The sequence below is a fragment of the Megascapheus bottae genome, unplaced genomic scaffold (genome assembly GCF_031878675.1).
Source record: "Megascapheus bottae isolate mThoBot1 unplaced genomic scaffold, mThoBot2.hap1 HAP1_SCAFFOLD_76, whole genome shotgun sequence".
Lineage (NCBI taxonomy): Eukaryota > Metazoa > Chordata > Mammalia > Rodentia > Geomyidae > Megascapheus > Megascapheus bottae.
Genome location: NW_028327824.1, coordinates 139,662 through 166,868, shown reverse-complemented (window position 1 = coordinate 166,868; position 27,207 = coordinate 139,662). Strand labels below are relative to the sequence as shown.

The 27,207-nt window shown below is 39.0% G+C and overlaps 1 protein-coding gene across 1 annotated transcript in view; it reads left to right on the top strand.

The window, feature by feature from the left end:
* Window positions 1–26,337, top strand: part of LOC150039106 (phosphatidylinositol 3,4,5-trisphosphate 3-phosphatase TPTE2-like) — a 30,081-nt gene extending 3,744 nt beyond the window's left edge. The window contains exons 3-11 of the mRNA XM_090328007.1: window positions 1,384–1,444; window positions 2,553–2,634; window positions 2,735–2,823; window positions 13,598–13,659; window positions 15,718–15,798; window positions 18,227–18,332; window positions 22,334–22,422; window positions 24,525–24,617; window positions 26,263–26,337. Of these exons, the coding sequence (XP_090184133.1) occupies window positions 1,384–1,444; window positions 2,553–2,634; window positions 2,735–2,823; window positions 13,598–13,659; window positions 15,718–15,798; window positions 18,227–18,332; window positions 22,334–22,422; window positions 24,525–24,617; window positions 26,263–26,337 (738 nt within the window). The remainder of the gene's footprint in view (window positions 1–1,383; window positions 1,445–2,552; window positions 2,635–2,734; window positions 2,824–13,597; window positions 13,660–15,717; window positions 15,799–18,226; window positions 18,333–22,333; window positions 22,423–24,524; window positions 24,618–26,262) is intronic.
* The last annotated feature ends 870 nt before the right edge of the window (window positions 26,338–27,207 follow it).

The window sequence follows — 27,207 nt, the reverse complement described above, 5'->3', positions numbered from 1 at the left end:
GTAATGCATGCTTATATAAATAAACCTTTACTGATGCAGACTCCACATTGCCCTCATCTTACATTTGTCTGTTAACGCAATTATGTATGAGGGCATGCAATGAACACCACTATCAAATTGTTGACTATGTTCTGGCATTTATAATCACTTTTTAAACACTGAAAGTGTTCTTTTGATTTTTGATTGCCATAGATCAGTTTTAATGTTTCTTGAGTTTCTCGTAGAAGAATCATATGGTAGGTCTTTTGTAACTGAGTTTCTACCAGCAAAAGAAATTCTAGTTTTGTGCCCTGATTGTTCTTTTAAAAATAGGATTAATATTTATGGATCTATGGAAAATGCACGCACAGAAAGTATAGTGTTATATACTGCTCCAAAGTGTCATGAAATGCATTATATTCTGCAAATCCATTTGGTAGAAAGGAAAACATGCAACTATGACAAAATAAAGCTGGAGGAAGAGATGTAAGTGGCAGCTGGAAGTTTTTGAGTGGACATTTTATAGCTCATATGACTTTAAATATTTGAGTTTGAAAACAATGAGGGTAAACATTGTACTTTGTGTTGATCTGTACATCATAAACATAACACTGAACAAACTTAATTCCTGAGGAGGCTAATCAGGTCATATGTTCCTGCTTGTCCTTCAAAGGGAAGAAGGTTTCAGCATTGTATTTTGAACAACACTGAATATAGAAAGAAAAGGGTCAGAGTGCAGATGCGTGGAACACAGCCACAGTTACTGGAGAAACAAACACAGTGAGGAAGCATCAACAAGTCTGGCCACTTCTGTATGCAGTCAGACCATGTCCCTTTGCCCCTAAGTCAAGTAAAAGCTACTTTTGCTGGAAAATACAATGTGTTCTTGATCTTAGCCATGCTCTCTTGTAGTCACTTCATAGATATCTAGGGATCCAGGAAGAACAGGTTTTATAAAACTGCAAAAGGCAGACTGCTTTCCAAACACAATGCCTTTTCTTGTCATCTTGAAGAGAAAAATCCAGAACTATAAACACTGGCCAGGCCTCCAGAGACAAAGGCTAAGGGCAGGTCATTCAGACTGAGACTTGGACAGATTTAACATGCCTACCTTAATGCCTCCAGCACCTTCCTGTTTAATCTGAGGGTCTATCTGGAGATAGACAAGGATTAGAAGGCATGAATGTTTGGCTGCTTTGTCCTTCAGAACAAGGGGGGAGCTAGTGTATACTCTTAGGTCAAAAGAAGCATTTCGCAGACTTGAAGAAGAAGAAAATCAGAAGATTAAAGCTGTGACAAAAGCGTTTTCAAAAGTAGAGAGCATGTTTTACTAGTATCTTTAAGTAGTTGTACAAAGGAGCCGCCTTCAACAATAGAGTTTATGAATGTATTTATCTTTTTTAGGAAGTGGCTCGTTTCTTCAACACCAGACATCCTGAGCATTATTTTGTATACAACCTTTGTAGTATGTATATCACTTTAATATATTTGCTACTGTAGATATGTAAGAAAGTCACCTTGGGTATCTTTCATTTAATTGTAAATATTACGTAGTAAGAAGTCAGATCAGAAATCTCTGTATTGTGCTGGTGCTGTGTAGTAGGAAAAGTGAGCTTGGCAGCACAACATTCCCTAAGAAATAGATGGGCCAGTGAGAGCGAAGAGGCAGACTTACAGAGGAAGTGCTCAGGAAAGATCTGCTCTTATGCTCAATCAACTCTTCCTGCCTTTAATGCCAGATTGTATCACAGACAATTCAGCAAGTATGTTCCATGATCCACCAGAAAGGGTTGGTGATGAGAACAAGGCACGTGATGAGAAACGACAAAAGAAAACAGAAGAAAGAGAAGAATGTGCCCCCAGTTTCTCTGCTGTGTCTGTCTTCAGTTTTTCTCCTGTCTAGACATTAACACCTGTCTAGATTTTTTTATGGTGGTGTGGGGTTTTTTTGTACTTTATTTAGGGTTAATGTATAGAAGGGTTGCAGTTAGATTTTTTTAGGTAATGGTTACATTACTTCTCAAACCGTGATACCCCTTCTCATGTTTTTGTCTCCCTTTCACTGTCCCCTGATTTCCCAATCATGATTTTTAGGTACATTTTTATTGCATTTTATTGTCAGAATAAACATTTAATGATATTTTCAGGGACTGAGCATTTAGACAGCACCATTAACCTCTACTTAGTGGTACCTATGTAGTATGATAGAATAAGCAGTCTAGAAGATAGAATAAGCAGAATGCAGGACGATAGGATATGCAGTCTAGAAGATCGAATAATCACTCTGTTAGAAGGTTAAAGGTAAGGAATATGAAGCATGAGTTGATTTTAAATTACTTGGAATGAAAAAGTCTTTAAGGACAAGAATCTGTCCCTAATGTCCTTCATGTCTCTTTGGCTTTTTTGTCCACTGGTCTGCCTGTGTTCCTCTCAGGACCTTTGTGCTGGTGATGTTAAAAATCCTTTTAGAACAATGGAAAGGAGATAAGAATTCCTAAGAGAAATTTTAAACTTCGTTCCTAACTTTCATGTCAGTAGGCATACAGCTCTGACACATATCTCATTTCTTTCAGGCGAACGGTCTTATGACCCTAAGTATTTTCATCACCGTGTGCATAGAATAATGATAGAGGATCACAATGTCCCCACTCTTGAGTAAGTCTGATGCCACACGGATGGTCAGAAAAGCACTAAATTCACTGGGCTTGAAATTTGGGAATGAATTTTAATTAACTAAAAATTTTTGTTAAACCAGAGAGATGGTTTCATTTGCTAAAGAAGTCATTGCCTGGTTATCCAAGGATCCTCACAACATCATCATAATTCACTGCAAAGGTGGAAAAGGTAATGATGCTTTCCTTTCTATCTCCTTTGTAAAAAGATAGTTGAGAATAAATATTGACAGGCAGTAGGAAGATACCTACTGCTACTCCTCAGATAGATTCATCATTGCTAACATATTAATATTGTGTTTAAAGGATGAAAAAGCAAAGAATACTAAAAGGAAAATAGAGAAGGGGAGGGAAGAACAAAGGAAAAACTAATGTAAAGAAGGGAGGACAATGAGCTACTTCCCTTAATTGCTGATTATATGGGTTTCTTCCATTTTGGTTTACCCATGTATACCTGCCTCCCCCAAACAGTGTTCAACTTCAGGATGGTATTGCATTTGTATCTCATTTGCAGTGATGCCTTTTTCTTCTTTAGCTGACAGTGCTGCACTTATGTATCATGTAAATGTAATACTTTCCTATTTATATACAATGTGGAATGCTGAATGAAGCTAGTTAACAAATGCATTCTCGCCTTGGGCTTTTAAGATGCTCTTCCCTGTTACCTAGTGACATTGAGAATTGTTTCACAAATCTGTTGGCCACTTTAAGGTTTCGTTTTCAGAAATGTCTTTCCAAGTACTGTGTCCTACCACACTGCCTTTTGATTCTTGGGAGTGTGGGGTGATTTTGTATTGTTTCTTGGCATTAATATGGTCGGAACCCAAGGCCTCACACGTCCTGGGGCCCTTTACTACTGGAGCCACTTATATTCCTCATACCTGTTTGCTTTAGTCATTATTCACATTGGTTCTCACTTTTCATCCTGAATCCAGAAAGGCCTAGACTGTGACCCTCTTTAACTTTTTCACACACTTGGGTTCATGGATACATACTGTGATGCTCTACTTTTTACTTGAGAAGAATTCTTGTATAGATTTGGGCTTGCCTTGAATGACAAACCTCCCCATTGTCTATATCTGAATAGCTAGTAATACAGCCACTACGGCTGGCTGGCTTTGTGTTTTGTGAGCATTTGTTTGGTTTTGATTGAGTCAGGATTTCCCTATATAGTCTCAAGCTTGTTATCTTCCTGCCCTTGCCTCTGTGTGCTGAATGGCAGAAATGGCCACCAAACCTCCCTCTTTGTCCTGCTTTAGGAAAGGTTAATGTATTGTCTTGCTATTTGTGTTGTTTCTTAACCCATTTTGGAGATTCTCTGGTTCCATAGCGTATACCTCTTTGCTCAGCTGATTATCTACTCTATTTTTAAAAAATTTAATGTATAGAGGGGTTACAGTTATATTTGCCAGATAGAAGGTGCCAAACTTCTCACACATCTATATCCCGTCTCATGTTTTTGTCCCCATTTCCCTCTGCCCAACCCCTCCCCTGATTTTTCCCCTCCTATATCAAATACACAAGTAAACATCTAGATAATATACAAGGTAACAAAGTGGGATACTGTAACAATATGAGATTAACCAAAGGGCAACACAAGAGTAGAGAGAAGAACATGATACATTACAATAACAGTCACTTATAATTAAGCTCTTGTTTCCATGTCCTGGTAGTCCATTAATTTGGCCTCATCCTATATGGCATTATGTGTGTAGGATTTGAGCTACTGTGTTCCTCAGCTAGGGGCAAACTAGATGTGTACTAATTATTACAAATGGGAATCCATTGAGCCTATGTTTCTTTCAGTACTTCACTTAATATGATTTTTTCCAAGTTTTTGCATTTCCTTACAAATCGTGTAATGTCGTTCTTTCTGATGGCGGCATAGAATTCCATTGTGTATAAATACCACATCTTGGTGTTTCAATCTCTACTGAGGAGCATATGGGTTGGTTGCATACCTTTGCTATGGTAAATACTGTGGCAATGAACATTGTTGTGCTAGTGGCTTTAGTATGTCCTTGTTTCTGGACTATTAGGTAAATGCCAAGTCGTGGAATTGCTGGGTCATGGGGTGATCTATGTTTAGCCTTTTGAGGAACTGCCACACTGCCTTCCATAGTGGTTGAACGAGTTTTCACTCCCACCAACAGTGTAGTAATGATCCCTTCTGGCCACATCCCAGCCAGCATCTGTAGTTATTGCATTTCTTGATCATGGCCATTCTAACTGGAGTGTGGTGGAATCTCAAAGTTGTTTTGATTTGCATTTCTTTTATGGTTAGAGAGGTTGAGCATTTCTTCATGTGTCTATAGGCCATTCTTATTTCTTCTTCCGAGAAGACTCTAAGTCTTGGCCAATCTTTTTATACGATGGTTATTTCTTTGGAGCTTAATTTTGGAATGATTCATTTTTTTTAGCTATATGTATATTTTAGATATGAGGCCTTTGTCTGTTGTATGATTAGTGAAGATCTTCTCTTACTCTGTGAGCTTTCTATTTAACCTGCTACCTATGTCCTTTGACGTACAGAAGCTCTACAATTTAATGCATTCCCCTCTGTCCTAGCTATATTTAATTTTTTGTGCTTGTTTGGTCTTTATTAAGAAAGTTTCGACCTGTGCCAGGGGGACTTAGTGTATCTCCCATTCCTTCTTGTAAAGTTTTTAAGATCCATTTGGAACTAATCCTAGTATAGGGTGACATAGAAGGTACCAACTTTAATTTTCTGCAGGTGCTTAACCAGTTCTGCCAGCATCACTTGTTGAAGAGGCTGTCTTTCTTCCATTCTATTTTTTGGGCTCCCTTATCAAAGATTAAGTGGCCATAGGTTTGTGCGTTGATTTTTGGGCCTTCAATTTGATTCCATTGGTCCTCTGCCCTATTCTTGTGCCTGTATCAAGTTGTTTTGATTACTGTAACTGAAATTTGATATGGATATTCCTTCAGAGTAGCTCTTTCTGCTATATAGGGTCTTTTATTATTCCATATGATATTGTGGATTTCTTCTTCAATTTCAATAAAGAATGACATTGGGCTATTGATGATTATTGCATTGAATTTGTACATAGCCCTTGGCAGGATTGCCATTTTCATGTTGTTAATTCTTCCAATTCAGGAGCCTGGGAAGTTTATCCATTTCTTCAGATCTGCTTAAATTTCATTTTTCAGGTTTTTAAAGTTTGCATTATAAATGTCCTTTACATTCTTAGTTAATTAATTCCTATGTATTTTATTTTCCTTGAGGCTATTGCAAATGGAGTTGCTTTCCTGATTGCTGCCCCAATCCCCTCATTGCTGGTATACAGGAAGGCTGTTAATTTTTGAGGGTTAATTTTATACCCTGCTACCTTGCCAAAGTTTCAAATCAGCTCAAGCAACTTGCAAGTAGAATCTATAGATTTCTTTAAATAAAGAATCATGTCATTTGCAAAGAGGGCAAGTTTCACTTCCTCTTTCCCTGTTTGGATCCCCTTTCTACTTGCTTCTTTTCTTATTGCTCTGGCTAGGAATTCTATACTATGTTAAAGAGAAGTGGAGAGAGTGGGCATCCTTGTCTCATTCCTGAATTTAGTGGAAATGGCTTTAGCTTTTCACCACTAAGTATAATGCTAGCTGTGGGTTTGTCATACACAGCCTTTATTATACTGAGGAATGTTCCATGGATTCCTAGTTTCTCCAGAGCTTCTAGCATAAAGGGGTGTTGGATCTTGTCAAATGCCTCTTCTGCATCTGTTGAGACAATCATGGAATTCTGGCCCTTGCTCCTGTTGATGTGTTGAATTATAGGAATTTACTTGCGTCTATTGAACCAGCTTTGCACCCCCTGTGCTGAATCCTGTTTGAGCATAGTGTATAATTTTTTTTCGTAGTGTATAATTTTTTGAGGAGTTGCTGAAGATGGTTGGCCAGTATTTTGTTGAGCAGTTTTGCATCAATATTCATCAAAGAGATGAGTCTTTCTTTGATGAGTCCCTATCTGGTTTTGGGATGAGGGTTAGGGGGGCTTTGTACAATGAGTTTGGCAGAAGAGTGTTCACTTTCAATTTCATTGAAGAGCTTGAGGAGTATTGGTGTGAGCTCTGTTCTGCTGGCCTCATAGAATTCAGCTGTGAATTCATCTGGCCCTGGGCTTTTCTTGGATGGGAGGTCTCTTATTGCCATTTCTATTTCGGGACTTGACATAGGTCCGTTTATTTGGACTAGGTCTTCTTGGTTCAGCTTGGGTATGCTAATATTGGCGAGAAATTCATTCATCTCTTTTAGATCCTCAAATTTGTTGGCATAAAGTTAGAGATGTATTCCATTATGATGTTCTGTACCTTGGTAATTTCTGCTGTGATATTTGCATTCTTGTCTATGATTTAGTTTAATTTTGTTTTGCTTTGTTTTGTATTTTGGGGACCTCAAATCTAAAATATATCAGCAGCTCAAAAAATTGAATGACTCCAAAACTAATCTCCAAATTAACAACCATCCCATTAAAAGATGGGCCAAAGACTTAAAGAGAGTCTTCTCTGAAGAAGAAATAACAATGGCCTATAGACACATGAAGAAATGCTCAATATCTCTGGTCATAAAAGAAATGCAAATCAAAACAATTCTAAAATTCTACCTCACTCTAGTTACAATGGCCAGGATCAAGAAATCTAATAACAACTGATGCTGGAGGGGATGTGGCCAGGAGGGATCACTACTACACTGTTATTGGGAGTGCAAACTTGTTCAACCACTATGGAAAGCAGTTGGCAGCTCCTCAAAAGACTAAACATAGATCACCCCATGATCCAGCAATTCCACCACTTGGCATTTACCCAATTGTCCAGAAACAAGGACATACTAAATCCACGAACCCAACAATGTTCATCGCAGCACTATTTACCATAGCAAAGATATGGAACCAAACCAGATGTCCCTCAGTTGATGAGTGGATCAACAAGATGATGTGGTGTTTATACACAATGGAATTCTATGCTGAGGTCAGAAATAATGACATTGTCCCACTTGTAAGGTAATGGAAAGACTTAGAAAAAATCATATTAAGTGAAGTAAGCCAGACTCAAAGGAACATATGCTCAATGGTTTCCCTCATTTGTCATAATCAGTAGAAACCTTGGGCTCTCCTAGCAGAGATTTACAATATAACAAAATCTAGTAATCACCTCCAGGATGTAGAAACAAAAGCCATATAATGAGTGATTGTTGTCCTTAATGTACCATGTTATGTCTCATCTCTTTTGCTGTCCCTTGGTTATCTCATATTATTACAATATTTCACCTTGTTATCTGATACATTTTATATATACTTAACTGGTCATTTGAAATTGGATAGGGAAGGGAGGAAATCAAGATGAATGGGGGAATGGGGGAGGGAAATGGGGACCATGACATGAGAATGGTATCAAAGTTTGTGAAGTAATGCACTTTTTATCTGATAAATATAATGTAACCCTTCTATCAATTACAATAAAAGATGTATGGAAAAAAAGAATCATGTCATCTGCAAAGAGAGAAAGTTTCACTTCCTCCTTCCCTATTTCAATTTCCTTTATGTTTGGCTCTTGCCTTATTGCTCTGGCTAGGAATTCTAATACTGTATTGAACAGGAGTGGAGAAAGTGGGCATCCTTGTATCATTCCTGATTTCAGAGGAAATGGCTTTACCTTTTCTCCATTTACTTTTATGCTAGTTTGTAGGGTGGTCGGGTAAGATTATACTGAGGAATGTTCCATGATTCCTACTTTCTCCAGAACTTTTTGCATCAAGGGGTGTTGGATCTTGTTAAATGCCTTGTCTACATCTATTTAGATGATCATGTGATTGTTGTCCTTGCTACTTTTGATGTGATGAATTATATTAACCCACTAGCATGTATTGAACCAGCTTTGGATCCCGGAGATCAGTCCTGTTTGATCACAGTGTATAATTTTTTGATGAGTTGTTGAAGTTGATCGGCCAATATTTTGTTGAGCAGTTTTGCATCAATATTTATTAAAGAACTGGGTCTCTGGTTCTCTTTCTTTGATGAGTTCCTGTCTCATTTTGACATGAGGGTTAAGCTGGTTTCATAGAATGGGTTTGGTAGAGAGCCTTCACTTTTAACTTCATTGAAGATTTTGGGGAGTATTGGTGTGAGCTCTTCTTTGAAGGCCTTATAGATTTCAGCTATGAATCCTTCAGGTCCTGGGCTATTCTTGGATGAGAGGTCTCTTATTGCTTTTTTTGTTGTTGTTTTTTATTGTAATTAGTAAAAGGGTTACATGATATTTGCCAGATAGAAGGTGCATTAATTCACATACATTGATACCCTTTCACATGTCTTGGTACCCATTTCCCTCCCCCCCACACCCCCTCCCGTCTTGGTTTTCCCCCCTTCCCTATCAAATTTCAAATATCCAAATACAAATAAATTCAATATATCAGATAACAAAGTGAGATACTATACCAATATGAGATAACCAAGGGATAGCAAAGGAGATGAGAGACAACATAGTACATTAAGGACAACAATTATTCATTATATGGCTTTTGTTTCAATATCCTGGAGGTCCTTTCAATTAGCTTCACATTATATGGCCTTATGTATCAAGATTTTGCTCTATTGCAGATCTCTGCTAGTAGAGCCCAAGGTTTCTACTGGTTATGACGAATGAGGGAAACCATTGAGCCTAAGTTCCTTTGAGTCTGGCTTACTTCACTTAATATGACTTTTTCTAAGTCTTTCCATTTCCTAACAAATGGGGTGATGTCATTCTTTCTGACAGCAGCATAGAATTCCATTGTGTACAAATACCACAACTTGTTGATCCACTCATCAACTGAGGGACATCTGGGTTGGTTCCATATCTTTGCTATGGTGAATAGTGCTGCAATGAACATTGTTGTGCCAGTGGATTTAGTATGTCCTTGTTTCTGGATGGTTGGGTAAATGCCAAGTAGTGGAATTGCTGGGTCAAAGGGGAGTTCTATGTTTAGTCTTTTGAGGCACTGCCACAATGCTTTCCATAGTGGTTCAACGAGTTTGCACTCCCACCAACAGTGTAGTAGTGATCCCTCCTGGCCACATCCCCTCCAGCATCTGTTGTTATTCGTTTTCCTGATCCTGGCCATTCTAACTGGAGTGAGGTGGAATCTTAGAGTTGTTTTGATTTGCATTTCTTTTATGACCAGAGATGTTGAGCATTTCTTCATGTATCTATAGGCCGTTTTTGTTTCTTCTTCAGAGAAGACTCTCTTTAAGTCTTTGGCCCATTTTTTTAATGGGATGGTTGTTACTTTGGAGATTAGTTTTGGAGTGATTCAATTTTTTCAGTTGTTGATATATTTTAGATATGAGGCCTTTGTCCGTTGTTTGGTTGGTGAAGATCTTCTCCCACTCTGTAGGCTTCCTGATTAGTTTACTAGCTATGTCCTTTGTCATACAAAAGCTCTGCAGTTTAATGCAGTCCCACTTATCCAGCCTTTCTCTGATTTGTTGTGATTCTTGGTCCTTATTAAGAAAGTTTCGACCTGTGCCAAGGAGGCCTAGTGTATCTCCTATTCCTTCCTGTAATGTTTTCAGTGTGTCAGCTTTTACCTCCAGGTCTTTGATCCATTTGGAGTTAATTCTAGTGCAAGGTGACAACGAAGGATCCAGCTTTAGTTTTCTGCAGGTGCTTAACCAGTTCTGCCAGCACAACTTGTTGAAGAGGCTGTCTTTCTTCCATTCTATTTTTTTGGCTCCCTTGTCAAAGATTAGGTGGCCATAGGTCTGTGGTTTAATATCTTGGTCCTCAGTTCTATTCCATTGGTCTTCAGGCCTGTTCCTGTGCCAGTACCAAGCTGTTTTGAGAATTATAGCTCTGTAATAGAGTCTAAAGTTTGGAAATGAAATTCCTCCAGCGCTGTTCTTTCTGCTAAGAAGTGTTTTTGCTATACGGGGTCTTTTATTATTCCATATGAAATTTTGGATTGCGTTTTCTATTTCTTTAAAGAATGACATTGGGATATTGATGGGTATTGCGTTGAATTTGTAGATAGCTCTTGGCAAGATTGTCATTTTCACAATGTTGATTCTTCCAATCCAGGAGCATGGGAGGTTTTTCCATTTCCTTAGTTCTGCTTTAATTTCCTTTTTTAGGGTTTTAAAGTTTTCGTCAAAAAGGTCCTTTACATTCTTAGTTAAGCTAATTCCTAGGTACTTTATTTTTTTATTTTTTATTTTTTTATTGTAATTAGTAAAAGGGTTACATGATATTTGCCAGATACCCTTTCACATGTCTTGGTACCCGTTTCCCTCCCCCCCAACACCCCCCACCCATCTTGGTTTTCCCCCCTTCCCTATCAAATTTCAAATACCCAAATACAAATAAATTCAATATATCAGATAACAAAGTGAGATACTATACCAATATGAGATAACCAAGGGACAGCAAAGGAGATGAGAAACAACATAGGTACTTTATTTTTTTTGAAGCTATTGTGAAAGGAGTTTCTTTCCTGATTATTGCCTCGTTCCTCTCACTGTTGGCGTAAAGGAAGGCAGTTGATTTTTGAGGGTTGATTTTATAGCCTGCTACTCTTCCTAAGTTTTGAATCAGCTCAAGGAGCTTGGGAGTATAGTCTATCCCACTTTGCAGATGACATGATTCTGTATTTAAAGAATCCTATAGACTCTTATTGCTTTTTCTATTTCATTACTTGAAGTGGGTCTGTTTAGTAGATTTAGATCTTCATGGTTTAGTTTGGTTATTTCAATATTTGCTGGAAATTTGTCCATCTCTTCTAGATTTTCAAATTTGTTGGCATGAAGATTTGACAAGTAATCCCTTGGGATGCTCTGGATATTGGTAATTTCTGTTGTTATATTGCCCTTCTTGTCTATAATTTTGTTTATTTAGGTGTTCTCCCTTCATTTTTTGATCTGATTTGGTAAGAGTCTGTCAGTTTTGTTAATTTTTTCCAAGAACCAACTCCTTGTTTGTGGATTCTGGGGTTTTTTGGATTCTTAATTCATTTGATTCTGCTTTACTTTTAATAATTTGTTTCCTTCTACTAGTTTTGGTTGGGTTTGGTACTCTTTTTCCAGCATTTTAAGTTGTACCATTAAATTGTTGGTTTGAGATTTTTCTGTAGTAAAACGTATGAAACACACACACACACACACACACACACACACACACACACAGCACTCACACACAGAGCTCACCACATCCAAAGTCACAAACAAGATATTCTATAAAATGAGAAGTTACCTTGTAACTTATAAGACCTATAAAACTTACAAAGTAAGTCTATGATTAGTGTTTTGAAGAAGACCCTCCATACTGATTTCTCTAGTGGATAGACTAATTTCAAACCAACCAACAGTATACTAATATAGTTCATTCTCACCTTTCTGCTCCATACTTGCCAGCCTTTGCTATTGTTTTATTTTATGACTTCCATTCTGCCTTGGTGTGATGAAATCAGCACAGATTCTATTTGTATTTTCTTTATGGTTAAAGAAGTTGAACATTTCTTTAAGTATCAATTAGCCATTTGCATATCTTCTGAGAACCAGACCTCAACATGAATGACTTCTCACTTGGCATTTAAGATACTTTGTTTTTGCCCTTGTGAAAGTTTCAACCAGGCACTGGTAACCCATGCTACTCAGGAATGTGAGATTTGTGGCAACCCAGGCAAAAAATAAATCCCTAAGATGGTTGTCTCTGTTTAACAAACAAAAGGCTAGAAGTAGAGATAATATGACTGAATTGATAGAGTACCTTCTCTTGATCAAAAGAAACCAAAGGAGTTTATGAGTTGAAGCTCACGATGAGATCCATCCTCACTGGGAAGGCACATCCTCAGTCCAAAATATGTGACTCAAATTGGCAAGCTGGAAAAGGCAAAGGCTAAGGAATTGGCTACTAAGCTGGGTTAGATGTGCAATGTTGATTTCTCTGTACATGAAGATAATAAATGTGTTCTTCCTTTTAAAAAAAATTTTTTAAAGAATAGATGAAAAATGTGGACTTTTCAGGTGAAAGGGTATGTTAAAAATTAGATTATAAGGATGAATATAGAAAGAGAAAAGAACATATTTTCAAACTTAAATTTTGTAGGACAGAACTAAGATATAAGTAGAAGGTAACAGAAGAGACTTAGAGGATGAGTGATTTGAAGCAGGAAGAAGTCAAGGATTTGCTATAATTGTCAAAGTATTTGCTACAAAACACTATCACACACACACACACACACACACACACACACACACACACATAGGCAGAGGCAAAGAGAGAGGGAGAAGAGAGAAAAGCAGGCATGTAAGCTGAGGTAGAAAGTAAGCAAGAACACTACAGCAAAATACTTAGAATTATATAATCTGAGGAATAGGAATATGCGTATTCATTATGCTTGTCTCTCTACATTCTTATGTTTGCAAATGTTCACAATACAATTCAAATAATGCAATTACATAGGGACTACAATTCTAGTTGGTAATGTGGGTTCCTGCTTGCATTTGCACTCAGCACCTGGCACGTGCTTGGCCAGCATTCTCCCACTTCAGGTATATGCCCAGCTCTGTTTTGCTTCAATGCTTTTTTTAGAGAAAGTACCTCCTACATTTTCCTGAGCTGGCATCAGTCTGAAACCCATTTCTATGTCTCCCACCCAATGAGGGCTGTAGATGTGAAGCACCCGGCCCATCTTGCTGGTTGAGAATGAGGTCCTGTTTATTTTGCCTAAGCTGGTTGGAATCACAACCATCCTGATCTTCCCACCTGGGAATCTGGAATTATACATGAGGACCAGCGTTCTTTTCATTACATTAATGAAAAATAAAGTCTTAATATTTCTCAATTGGAAATTTTGAGACAGCAACACTTCAGAAGAAACAGTACCAATACCAAATGAGTATTTGTGAGTGTATTTTTACACTGGAACAAACGTTTCTTGAACTCATTTCTGCTCTTTTCTAGGACGAACAGGCACAATGATATCTATTCTACTTCTTGCCACTGGCACGTTTTTAACCGCAAAGGTAGGAAAAAGGTTTTGATACTTAGTCTTTTATATGTATTGAATTTGCTAGTTCTGAAGCATTCATGGTACAATATTAAGGAAATGCTTAGCTCATGGTGATTAAGTGAAAGTGAAAGCCTGGATTAATGCAGCCTTGTTTAATATGCAGTTATTTACTGGACTTGTACCCTTGTATTCTTGTTCTGGGCCAAGCCTATAGTGAGAGCAGTGAGACACAAATGCGAGGGAATGTCCAAATTCAGAATTACTAAGAAGAACAGCATTTTAAGGTATATTTTTTACCATCTATAAGTAGTTGTCATTCAAAAAAGCAGTTTGAGAATTCAGTGCATTGTGAGTAAGGTCACTCGTTCATCATTCTCCTCCCTCCATCTCCACCCACTACTTCCTTCCTACTATTTCTTTAATGTTGTAAGATATAGACATGACTTTGTAATTCCGTATTTAAGAAATAAGAATCAACGTTTTCTAAAAAGCTATATCCTCATTAACTGACTTATGTAATTGTAGCCTCTCTGTACAACACCTTTATAATGAGTTTTAAAATTATTTTTAATTGTACTTAATAGGAGGGTTACATTACTTTCGCCAGATAGAAGGTGCATTACTTCACATACATTGATACCCTTTCTCAAGTCTTGGTCCCCATTTCCCTCCCCCCACTCCCACCCCCATCTTGTTTTTGCCCCTTTCCTATCCAATTTCAAATAACCAAATAGGCATATATACAATATATCAGATAACAAAGTGAAATACTATAAAAATATGAGATAACCAAGGGACAGCAAAAGAAATGGGAGATAACATAGTACAATAATCACTCATTTTATGGCTTTTGTTTCTATTTCCTATAGGTCCTTTCATTTAGCGACATACTGTATGTCCTTATGTATCTAGGTTTTGCTCTATTGTAAATCGCTGCTAGGAGAGCCCAAGGTTTCTACTGATTATGACAAATAGGTGAAACCATTGAGTATATGTTCCTTTGAGTCTGACTTACTTCACTTAATATGATTTTTTTCTAAGTCTTTCCATTTCCTTCCAAATGGAGTGATGTCATTCTTTCTGACAGCAGCATAGAATTCTATTGTGTAAAAATACCACATCTTGTTGATCCACTCATCAATCGAAGGGTATCAGAGTTGGTTCCATATCTTTGCTATGGTAAATAGTGCTGCAGTGAACATCGTTGTGCTAGTAGCTTTAGTATGTCCTTGTTTCTGGACGGTTGGGTAAATGCCAAGTAGTGGAATTGCTGGGTCATAGGGGAACTCTATGTTTAGTCTTTTGAGGAGCAGCCATAATTCTTGAATGAGTTTGCACTCCCACCAACTGTGTAATAATGATCCCTCCTGGCCACATCCCCTCCAGCATCTTAATATATATATATATATATATATATATATATAAAGAAATTAGGCACAATAAAAATGTGTGATGGAAAAATATAGTCTTTTCAATAATTGGTATTAGGACTTCCGTATGTAGAAAATTAATATTGGATCCTTGTTTATCACCATGCACCAATATCAACGCAAATGAATTTAAAGACCTCAAAGTCAGGCCTGAAACATTGAAACTATTGCAAGTTGGAGTAGGAGAAATATTAGAACTTATAGGCATAGGCAGGAACTTTTTGGAAATAGTGGCAAGGCCACAGAAAGTAGGAGAGACTTGACAAATGTGATTATATCAAAATAAAAATTTTCTGCACAGCAAAGAACATAGGTGCTAAACTAAAAAGACAGCCAACAGACTGGTAGATCTTTACCAGCAATATATCTGACAAAGTCCTAATATCCAAAATATACAAGAAGCTCAAAAATTAACATCTCCCCAAAACTAATGAGCTAATCAGTAATTTGGCAAAGGAGCTAGAAAGACCTCTCAAAAAATAATAAAGTAATTTTTAAAAGAATCAAAGGAAAGGTGGGCATTGTAGACTTGTGCCTGTAATCTTAGCCACTTAAAAAGCTAGGAACTAAGAAAGTTCATAAGTAGCTCTGTCCAAAGAGGACAGATAAGCACTGTGATTGTATTAACCCCTTTTCTGTAGGACAGCCTTGAATACTTCGGGGAGCGCAGAACTGACAGGAATGTGAGCAGTCAGTTTCAAGGTGTAGAAACTCCTTCCCAAGTAAGTTTCTCTTTTCACAAAAAGTTATTTATGGGGAGATGTTAGTGGCACATTTAGCCTGGTCGCATCTGTAACCCTTCTTTAACAATCAATGATGGCAGAGGACTTGTGACTCCTAACCATTTCCTGATCTTTGGAGGCCCACATCTGTAGCCTCATAGGCTACTTGGCTTGGTTCTCTGCTGGGGCCTACCGGCAGCAAATTGGGGTTCCTGAAATACGGGGCAGGGACTGGAAAAAATAGAAGAGAGACAAACACATGGGGTTGGTAGGTCTGCAGCCCAGGTAAAGACTGCAGCCCCGTTTATCCTCAACTCAAGGCTTATATCCCTTCTTGAAACCAGGGAACTTCCAGGTGTTACATTCATATGGTAAATCTCAGGTCATTTAAACAGAATAAGGCCAGAAAACCATAAGACAATAAAGCAATTGTCTGATGCAAATCAAGGTACAGTTTGATTCCACTCTGGCTCCCAACAGTTCTCAACAGAGCATCACACATTCCACTTCTTATTCTTTATTCCCTACAGCTTCTGGAATTGAGTCCCCTCCCAAAAAGGAAGGTCAAATATCTAAGGTTTTCTGATGCCTGAAGATGATCTCTGGCTAGTAGATGATCTACTAGCCATTGGTTTCCCTAGAAAGAGAGATTGGATCCTTCACCAGTTTTTGCTAAGGCAATGAGCAATTCAAGGTCTTTAGAACACTGCCAGGATGGTTTTGTGATGACCCCAGTGTAGGGGAAAGAAGAGTGCAGAGAAGAGAAATTTAGGAAGCCCTCAACAAATGAATCTGTGGATAAAGTCAAAAGCTTCATAATATAATTACTTCCCCATACCCACCTCTGAACGCTGCTGGTATACTGGGGATCAAGCGTTCCATCTATGAGCCTTTTAAGTGCACATTTCATATCCAAATTCTAACACACAAAGATGGAACCATACAGTGTATTCTGCAATAATCATCCCAACCTACAGTAATGTTTGTTTATTCCTTCCCCAGTCTTCTCAAACCCTGGGTCACACTTCCTACTCTTCTTTCCTCAACCAGGATTACTTTGAAGGAAATTCTATTCATCAGGTCCTTTTACCTCACAAGAAGTTTGGCATGACACCCAACATATGCACTCTTAAAAAAAAATCCAACAACTGCAAAGCATCTACCCGACACTGATGACTGGCACCTGTCTGTATTTCTAGATACAGGCTGAGATTTGAGAATGGTGTTTCAAAGCCAGCCCTGGCAGGAAATCCTTTCATTCTTAGTTCTAATGAAGAACCAAAACAGCCTGAGTTGGAGATGCGAAGTGGTACAGCACTACCCTATTGCATCTTGCATTGCCCTATTGCATTTTCAGGCATTTTTCTCACTATTGCCCTTTCATTGTTTGCCCATCCTGGGGCTTAAACTCAGTGGCCTGGTGCTCAGTAGGCTTGAACTCTTCACAAGTGGCACTTTACCAGGTGAGCTAGATCTCTAGCTCAACTTCTGGCTAAGTATATAGAGATGGATTATCTCAAAGTTTTCAGCCCTGGCTGGCATTATTCTTCAGTCCTCTCAGCTTCTGCCTCCTGAGTAGCTTGGATTACAGACATCAGCCACTCGCATGCAGTACAAGTGCTTTTGCTAATTGGAAATGTGGCAGTTCACTTTCTGAACTCTTCTCAGTTGGTTCATCATCAGACATCTGGAGTTTCTCAAAGAGAATTCTAAGAAATCCTCTTTGAGCAACTTGCTAGGAGCCAGAGTATTGAAAGGTTCCCTTACCAAAAAAAAAACATATTGGAGAAAAAGGTAGATAAAGAATCTCTTCTCTGTAGAGGACCCCTCACTAATGGTACAGAATCATCTAGTGCAGCTATGTGGAGATGTCATTCCTCCTGATGAGGAACTATCTCCCAAACCATAGTCCTTTGTCTAGTGCATGACAACAGATTTTGTCATCGCTGTTTCAGCACCTTCACTGTTCTCATGGTCATAAGCAAGCCTAGAAGCAAGGGCTTCTTCTTTCCATGTTACTGTCTGCAAGTCTCAGCTGGGCTCTTTTTCCACAATGAGGAAAATACGTAAGAATGTTGATAATGTAAGGGCTCATTCTAAATGTTGTCTTGCTTTCTTTTTTTTCTTTGCCAGTCATGGGCTTGAGCTCAGGGCCTGAGCACTATCCTTGGACTTTCTCAAGGTTAGAGCTCTACCACTTGAGCCTCAGCACCACTTCCGGCTTTTTTCTATGTATGTGGAACCGAGGAATCGAACCCGGGTCTTCATGCATGCTAGGCAAGCACTTTAACCACTAGGCCAAACTCCCAGCCCTAAATGTTGTCTTCCTTTCTTACTGCTGTTCACAAGCTGAAAAAGAGAAGGAGATTAGGATACTGACTTTACATCTGGCATTCCCACTAAAGTGGAGGCTTTTGTTGCTTTACAGAGTCGCTATGTCCACTACTTTGACATCTTGAAGAATGTGTTGAACTGGGAAATGCCAGTGAAAAAACCTCTTAAAATTGTGAAATTTGTGATTTACTCCATCCAAGGTAAGTGCTTTAGAAAGGAAGGAGAAGACAAGAGGGTGTGCGATCCACTATTTGGGAGGGTTTTGCTTATGTTATGCAAATGATCCTACATCACAGCTAAGTGTCAATGCATGTGACCTTCTCCCTCTTGAGCTCTCCTTAGATGCCTATCTTATTCCCTTGCCCATTTCCACTTGAGGGGAGGTTCTACCCCTTGCGTTCTGTTCTCGATGTTCTTGTCTCAACCTAGGATAGATTTTTTTCATAGGAGAAGAGAAGATTAAAGAACCCAGTAGAGTCCTTCTTTCTCAGACTCATTTCTCCTTCATGGTTCATCTCAGCATTGCTGGCCCTGCCTCATTTTCTTGGCCAGTCCTTCCAGCGGCCCTTTCTTCTCAGAACTATAGTCTTTTCTCTCTTTCCTCCTCCTCTAAGCATCTCCTCACTATCTTCTCCATCAGGATGCCTTATTTTATTTGTTGCCACCTTTGGCCAGGTCATATGCTAGCATTCAGCTGGGGTTGTGAGCAGAAAAGACAAATAAGTGCTTAGATTTTAAAAAACCAACTACAATGCAGGGGTTTTCAAGGCTCTTTACCTAAAAGCCTCCTTACTGAGAAGGCTGACATGTGGAGGACCACAGTTTGAAGCTATCCCAAGCCACTCTGAGTCTCCAATTGCAACCAAAAAAAGCAAAATGGGGGCATGCCTCAAGTGATAGAGTGTCAGCTAGACAAGCTGAGCAGATTCAAGACCCAGACTTCAAACTCTGCTACTTGCAAATACAAAAGTTAGACTCTGTTGCAGGCCAGGTTTAGGTAGTACAGACAAGGTTCCTAGAGGGCAGCACTTGGATTCCCCTGACTGCCCTTGTTTGACACTCACACCTGAATCTCCATGGACATAGAACAGGTTTGGAGAACTTGTTCTTCTACTAGACTCCTCTAGCAACTGCCAAGTTGGTGCTGTTTCCAAGAAATCAGACTGTCTAGTTTAGACTTCCCAATATTGCTGGAAAGACTGGCACAGACCACCCAGTTCTCCAAAGTTTTCCCCTGGGTTCTCCATCTCAGTCTTCCCACAACTGGGACTACAGGCTTGGGCCGCTGTACTCTTTTCCTAGATGAAGTCTCTCTTTACCCAGGCTGGCCTAGAAAAATAGTGAAAGAGGTTATTTATTTAGAGCTCGAGAAACCTAAACATGTAGAAGAAGGTGAGACAGAGAATTTTCACTTCATTTTGTCTGTATTTTGTCGGTGGGTGCATGGGGGGATCATGGGTTTCCAGCCCAACCTGTGAGTTGTACCTGAACTCTTCAGCTCAAGGCTACGACCCTACCCCTGTTCCTGGGTGTTGTCCCTAAGCTCTGCAGTACCCTTGAGCCAAGCCCCACTTCCTGTTTTCTGGAGGTTAGATGGAGATAAGAGTCTTGGGTCCTTTTGTGCCCAGGCTGGCTTTGAACCTTGATCCTCAGATCTCAGACACTAAGGAGCTATGGTTACTATGGAAGCCACTGAGCCCAGCTTTGTCTGTATTTTTCAAGGATGAAATTCCTTTGTGTGATGTAAATTGTTTAAATGTGAGGAAAATAAAGGCTTAGCACATCGTACTTGTGCATTTCAGTGGCTTATTGCTAGAGGATATCAGTAGAAAGCAGTTGGACAACTGGAACAAGGGAGAGGAGAGTGCAGCAAAAGCCATGTTTCCATCAGAAATCTTTCTGATGATAGTGTTTGATCCATGAAATTAAGAGACACCAAAACAAGGCAAGATGAAAACCCAATCAGACATGCTTCATGTTAATGTGAAATAGGCAAGGTTGAAAGGAAAAACTTCATTGTGGCCTCTGAAACCAGATCTTGGAGGAAAGGCTAAAGGAAGAGGGGCCATTTGAACTGAGGAAAAGGTCACACACCCTGGGTTCACGTTGGTTATCCTAGCTACTTTGGAGGCTGAGAACTGAGGATTGTGGTTTGAAGCCAACCCAGATAGAAAACACTTATCCCCAATTAATTATAAATATTCCAAAGTGAAAGAGTGTCCCATCCAGCGGGACATCAACTAGGGCCAAGAACCTAGAGGGAGGAATGAAAGGGACAGGAGACATGAAGAAGGCAGCAAGACAAGCATCCTGATCAAGCTGCCAATTTTATTTTTCACACAAGGGTTTATATGCCTCTTCAGGAGAGGGATTGGGGTATAGGAACTGCTCGGGGGAGGGGGTCCGGTAGTTGGATGTTTGCTTGGGGTAGAGGCCAGGTAGTAGGATGTTTGCATATCAACGCAAGCAGGCATGTGTTGCTTAGTGACCTATTTACAAGATGCAAGCACATTCTTACAGTAAGAATTCAGGGAGGGGGAGAATGTCCCCGATCTCCTCCTGTCATCTTGAAATAAGTGAGGGGCAAGGATTTAGGCAATATCTGAATTATGGTAGGCATTAACCTGAGAGGGGGGACAGAGGCCCTGATTCCTAGAATGGAGGCCATGTTGAGGAAGAAGCAAGACCCACTGGCTCATGTATCTGTCTTTCTGCTGAGGCCAAACATCTATTTGCGGGGGAATGGTTTTCATAGATGCCAACCTCCATGCGATTGGGCGTGTCCCTCAGGAGACCCCGAGACTGATGGCTGTTTAGGCTGTCTCCTTGCAGTCTTAGCTGCACCTCATGCAAATGCTTACACCTGTCAACGGTAGATGCATATCCCTCGGGTGGGGATTACGGTTCCTCTGGGGGCCCCATAGTCCTCATAGCCATTTAGCATCTCCCTCATCTAGGCTGTTCAGCACTGGATGGAAAATTCACCCATCCAGAGTCACCATAATGGCTGGAACCAACTAGGGGACTTTGAGTTTAGCACAGAATGTCCCATCACCAAGAGTTTTTGGTTCCAGTCCTCTCAGGAAACGGCTGTGGGGTGCTGGTAGAATCAGGCAGAACAGAATATGTGGCAGAAGTTTCATCTCTCAGTAACTCCAATGGAATGTCACACCTCCTGCTGGGTTGCCTGCAAATTTCTGCACAAACTGGTTAAAGAAGCTAAACCTAAGGCCTGACTTCGGTGAATTTTCCCAATGATTCCCTGGTTGCTTTTCCTGAGCACACTCACTTTGTCAGGCTGACAACCCATTAGTTTTTTTTTTAACCTTTTCTTTTTTTAAAAAAAGAATTTATTAACATTGATTTTTACATCATATTTTAAATGACAAGTTCAACATACAAGTGTTCAAGGAGGCAATCTCTATTTACAATCACTGGGACTTAGTATTTAGAACTTAATCACAATGAAGCCAAGGTTAGTATGTCATAGAAACACATTAATTTATGAAATAAAACATTATGTCTATAGAGTCATAGGTTTTTATGTCTATATAGAGGAGGAATTTAGATTAATGTGGAGCAAATAGGGGAATGCAGCCATAATATTTAACATATATCCTATGAACCTAGGGAAATGGAGAAGATAGGATAGGGGTTGATATATCCATCAAGATATATTGTACTTATAAACTGATTGGTTAATGTAAACCCATTTGCGTAACCACCTAAGATACTAAAAGTATAAGTTAAAATGGCATAGAACTATTTGTCTCTAATGTACACAAACAGGATTGTTTGGGTATACCTGACCAATATTATCCTTGATATTGATTTATAAATTTGACTTAGAGAAAATTAAATTTAGATTATTATTATAGAACTCTAAAGGTAGCATTTCATAAGCAAGAAATTCTGGAAGCTCCCAATGTTTTTTTTTCCTGGAATGGTGATGTAATAAGAATTTATCTTGTAGAAGATTAAGATATAATGATTTTTCTCTTTCTTTGCAATATTGTAAACTGCTTTAAGAGGCAGAAACCATTTGTAAAGGACAAATTCTATGCAAGATCAAATGATTAACTAAACCCACAACCTTAGCTGGCCAATATTTTCTCTCTTTATTCTCCATTGAGTTTACTGGCAAGACATTTTGCTCTGTACTCTAACAAACATATACGTTTTCTTTTTCACTTTTATGCAGGAGTAGGAGAAGGTAATGGAGCAGACCTGAAAATTGAAATAATAATGCAGCACAAGACTGTATTTACTTGTACTCGCCAAACCTGCACGGTGAGCCAAAGCTCATAAATGAGAATTCTCATGTTTGTTTCAAAGCTCCCAGTCAAGTGGCATGATGGTCTTCCCCAAAGTAACACTCACCAAAAAGAGACAGCTCTTGCCCTCTGTCACCATTCCAGTTGGCATTGCTTAGTTCAGATGCAAAGCAGAGCCTTGTTCCAAACAGTTTCTCAAAGATATTGTCAAACTGGGCTTCAGTTTAGTGCTGCTTCGAATTCACTTGTGCCCACAAATGCTAAGAATGTCCCCAGGAATTACTCGAGGCTTTAAATGCATACATCGTGTCAGTATTTGCCATATGATCTTCCTTTTGATCATTTTGATCATGTATTACAAAGCTCTGATTCTCAAATGCAGTGTTCTTGAAGGTCACCTTGGCACTTGTGGAAGTGGAAAGTCATAGGTTCAAAGAGTGATGCAGAATCTGTCCACTCAGCAATGGGCTCAGTGACTATCATTGAGATGTTTTGTTGGCTGTCACCTTGAGATCAGTAGAGACAGCATATGGACTGAGGAGATGCCTCTTTACCAAAGCCATTTCTGAAATGTTCAAGAAATTCTCAAGACTGTGCACCTTTTCTAGGAGAAATTGGCAAATTTCCTTTTTAATCCCAAAGGAAGCTTTCAGAATGATTCCCAGGTTCCTGTTGTAAGTTCTGTACATGCACACAAGTGTAGTGTGTTGTGAGGTTTAGGTAATATATTTGAATTTAATCTCTAATCTATGAGTTATCAAATCAGTGTAAAAAGTGACCATTTTCAAACCACTTTGTCACATAGGACACTGATCCCATCAATTCTTAGCCCATATTTATTCTTATTTTCCTGCATTTTAAGCTCTGAATACATAACAACCCTAGTGTAGCCAAGCTATCTGTAGCCAGATATTTCAATATCTGGACCTACAAATTCCCATTAGAGAAGACTGACTCATCTGTTTGGCACACGGAATAAAATTCTCAGTTTCATTGATATTTTTGCTGGTTTCTCTTCTCAGGCCTATATTATTCCTCCTTTATTAAAATCCTCCAATGACCAACTGAAATTCTACTTTCTAGAATATGCTTTGTTATTCAAACTTTCTGCTGTATACTGCCCTACCATAGGACACACTTGCACACTTCCTTATAAAGCTTGAAAACAATATATTATTTTCATATTGTTCTGTATGTAGAAAACTTCCTGAAAACTTGAAAATCATGTGAGAGTCTTCTGTGGGTATGTTTCTTGAAGCCTAGCATAGCTTTCTTCTTATTCTATGATGGTATATGAATATCAGAGTAATACATGGGATGATTTCATAGTTGTTAATCCCCAAACTTGACCTGTTTGTGCTCATTGACCTCATCAGCAACATAATATTTGTCATGAAAGTGGGGTCAATTATTCATTGCTTCTTGAACATCAATATACTGTTTCAGACTGAAGTTAAAAGCGCATCCTTAAAAGAATATAAAAATCGGATGATTCACATAGAACAGTAATGTGTATTACATTAGAAACTCCTGGTCATATAGGATGAGACTAAATAAAAGGATCTCTAGGATATTGAAACAAGAGCTTTATCTTGTGTGATTGTGGCTCTTAATGCACTCCGTTATTCCTCTTCTGTTTAGTTTCCTTCTGGTTAATCTCATATTGTTACTGTATCTGACTTTGTGACCTGGTATATTGTATGTATGTTTATTTGATTATTTAAAATAGGAAAGAGAAGTGGGGAAACAATATGATTGGGAGAGGTGTTGGGGGAGGAAAATGGGGACAAAACCATGAGAGGTGGTATCAATGTGTGAGAAGTAAGACACCTACTATCTGGTGAATATAACTGTAATCCCTCTATACATTACAATAAACAAAAAGACACTTGTCAAAAATGAATACTTTGCTTCTCAAGTGCAGTCTTAAGATAGCTATCAAACATTTGGAGCCCAGTACCTTTACCACTTCAGAAAAAAATACTGCTATTTTCTATATGAAATTACCGAGCTATGAAATTATGAGTATATAATGGATTAAGGATGATTTCATGAGTGAAAAAGAATACTAATCGTCGGCAACACTTTGAGTTCCTAATTCCATGTGTTCATTAACAGGTTGTCCATGATATTGATACAAATAGAGCAATCTTTTTGGTGCCCAACTGTCCGGACTTATGTGATGATGTAAAAGTAAAATTTTCTTCTTCGGTGAGTCCTCAAGTATCCTGCATGATTGTATGCTATTTTGTTTGGTCTGGGTTTGCGATTTCCTTTGCTGCAGTTCCCTACAATATAAAGGACAGATAAAAATGCATGTCTCGGGAAGGGGAGGAAAACACAAAACAAAGTCATCAGGATTTCTTGTATATATTTAAAATATTTCTGATCACTTTCTTCTGAATTGTAAGCAATTTATATCTGTTACTTATCAAATGAGAAAAGTATGAAAGCAAAGATGCTAAAAAGAAACCGACATTGTTGACTTTCCATAAGAGTAATTACAGTTATCTTGTCTATCCTTTAAACACGCCATGATCAGTGTGTTTACCAAATGTGAGGGAGATTTTACTTTCCTGTCCATAATTATCTATTGACTTGCTATCATTAGTATGACTGTGTAATTTTAAAGGATCAGCCGTACATGTCATGTCTGAGTGTCATATATGACTATAATGATTTTCTATGAAATCATCTATTCCTACTCTCAGTAAGAACTTCCATGTGTTCTGTATGCCCTCCTTCATTACCTGCTTGCTCACTGCTGAGCAGTCTTAGGTACTGAGATGTGAATGTGAATGTTGAAGCAAGTGACCACCTGGGAAGTCTCTCCATTTCAATGTTTCCCCTTGGATAACAGAACCACTGTGAATTCTTGCTTAGATAGTGTCTCTAAACAAACACTGTGGTTTTTCCCCCTGGTGCAAGGGGTCTTGATGAGAGCTAGTTTTGTGATTATTAAGGGTTAAGATGGGATGGCATGCTTGTGAAAAATGAGGAAATTATTGATTACTGGTTTGTTTTGTTTTGGGCCATACTTTGGTTTGGATTTTTGCTTGGTTTACTTGCTTGGCTAAACATCTATCACTCGAGTCATGCCTCCAGCCCTGTTTGTTTGCTGGTTAACGTGGAAACAATATTTTACTTTTTGCCATGGCTGACTTTGATCCTCCAGATCTCAGCTTCTTGTGTAACTAGCCATCACCAATATTGATGCCTAATTATTCAAACTAGCTGTCAGTTATGGAAATAGATGTGAGTTCTATGTCTTTGGGCTGACTCTCAAGAACTCTGTCTCTGGACAGGACCATACATTCCAGCTTTGTTGTGATGGAGCTCCAGGTGAAATGGCTGTGGATGCTGTACAGTGTGTCTTTCACAGGATGATTGTTTACCCTGGTGGGGAGTGGCTTCATGTCTAATTGTCCCACTGGTGACCATGGATCCTCCTCACAGTAAACTTGTTTGTACTGACAGATGACCTATAGCTGCTGTCTGACTTGTTGTGTTTTGACTTTCTACCAAATTAATCACTCTAGGAAAACCCTGAATAGAGCAGGTTGTATAAGCTTATTACATAAGTCACCAACAAAGCATGAAAACACAACACAGTGAATAAGAGAAGCAGTTTATGACAGAGAAGGGAAAGGCAGCACATCTTGCAGGGCCAGTGGATGGAGGGGAGCCATCCAGGAGAAACTGATACCTGACAGTGGAGGGACACAAGGCAACCTTAGAAGCAAATAACATTCTCTTGAGGGCCAGGTGTGACCTTAGCAGGTTTTCCATGGGAGGTTTCATTGTGGTATCCATTTTATTATACAAATCACCTCTTTCTTTAATCATGTGTTTTTAGAAGCTTCCTAACTATTATGATGACTGTGCATTCTTCATGTGGTTCCATACATCTCTCATAGAGAAAAACATGTAAGGACAGATTGTAAGACAGATTGGCAATTCCTTTGCCTACTATACTAAGCTCATTTTCTACAAAAATAAAGAATTGCTTAAGCAAACATTTCCTATCCCCTACCATAAGGCAATGTGTCAGTGAAGAGGCAATTACCCAGATCATAGTAATGATCAAGTTCTCTCACGAAGTGTACATCTACCCGGTTGCTGGAATATAGAAAGGTCTAGGTGGATGTCACTTTATTAGGTCATGATTGGTGGGATTAGTCTAGGGAGGCTTTAGCTGGCTTTCTTCTGCTGTAGGCACATTTCCATGTAGGACAGAAGTTTTAAGGCCTGAGAAGTATTAACAATTTCAAAAGCATTGTTTGGTTAACCTCCCCTTTGAAAAGGTTTTCTCATGACTGAATGATGTATTATTGCTGAGGACCTACTACTTTATCTAGAAACTCATTCCTGAACCTACAAAGACTCAGTTTTCAGGAGTATTGACCTGTGGTGGTAAAAAGAAAAACACTTTCTAGATCATTCACATCAAGGCAGAAATGACTGTTGCCATGTCATCATAAAAGTGTGAGGATAGATATGAAGACCTTGGAGCTGGGGGAGGTGGCTCAGGCCTATTATCCGAGCAACTCAAGAGCCTGATCTGAAGATTAAGGCTCAAGGGCCGGGATTTTGGCCTAGTGGTTAAAGTGCTTGCCTAGCATGCACGAAGACCCGGGTTCGATTCCTTGGTGCCACATACATACAAAAAAGCCGGAAGTGGTGCTGAGGCTCAAGTGGTAGAGCTCTAGCCTTGAGAAAGTCCAAGGACAGTGCTCAGGCCCTGAGCTCAAGCCCAGGACTGGCAAAAAAAAAAAAGATTAAGGCTCAAAGCCACCCTGGG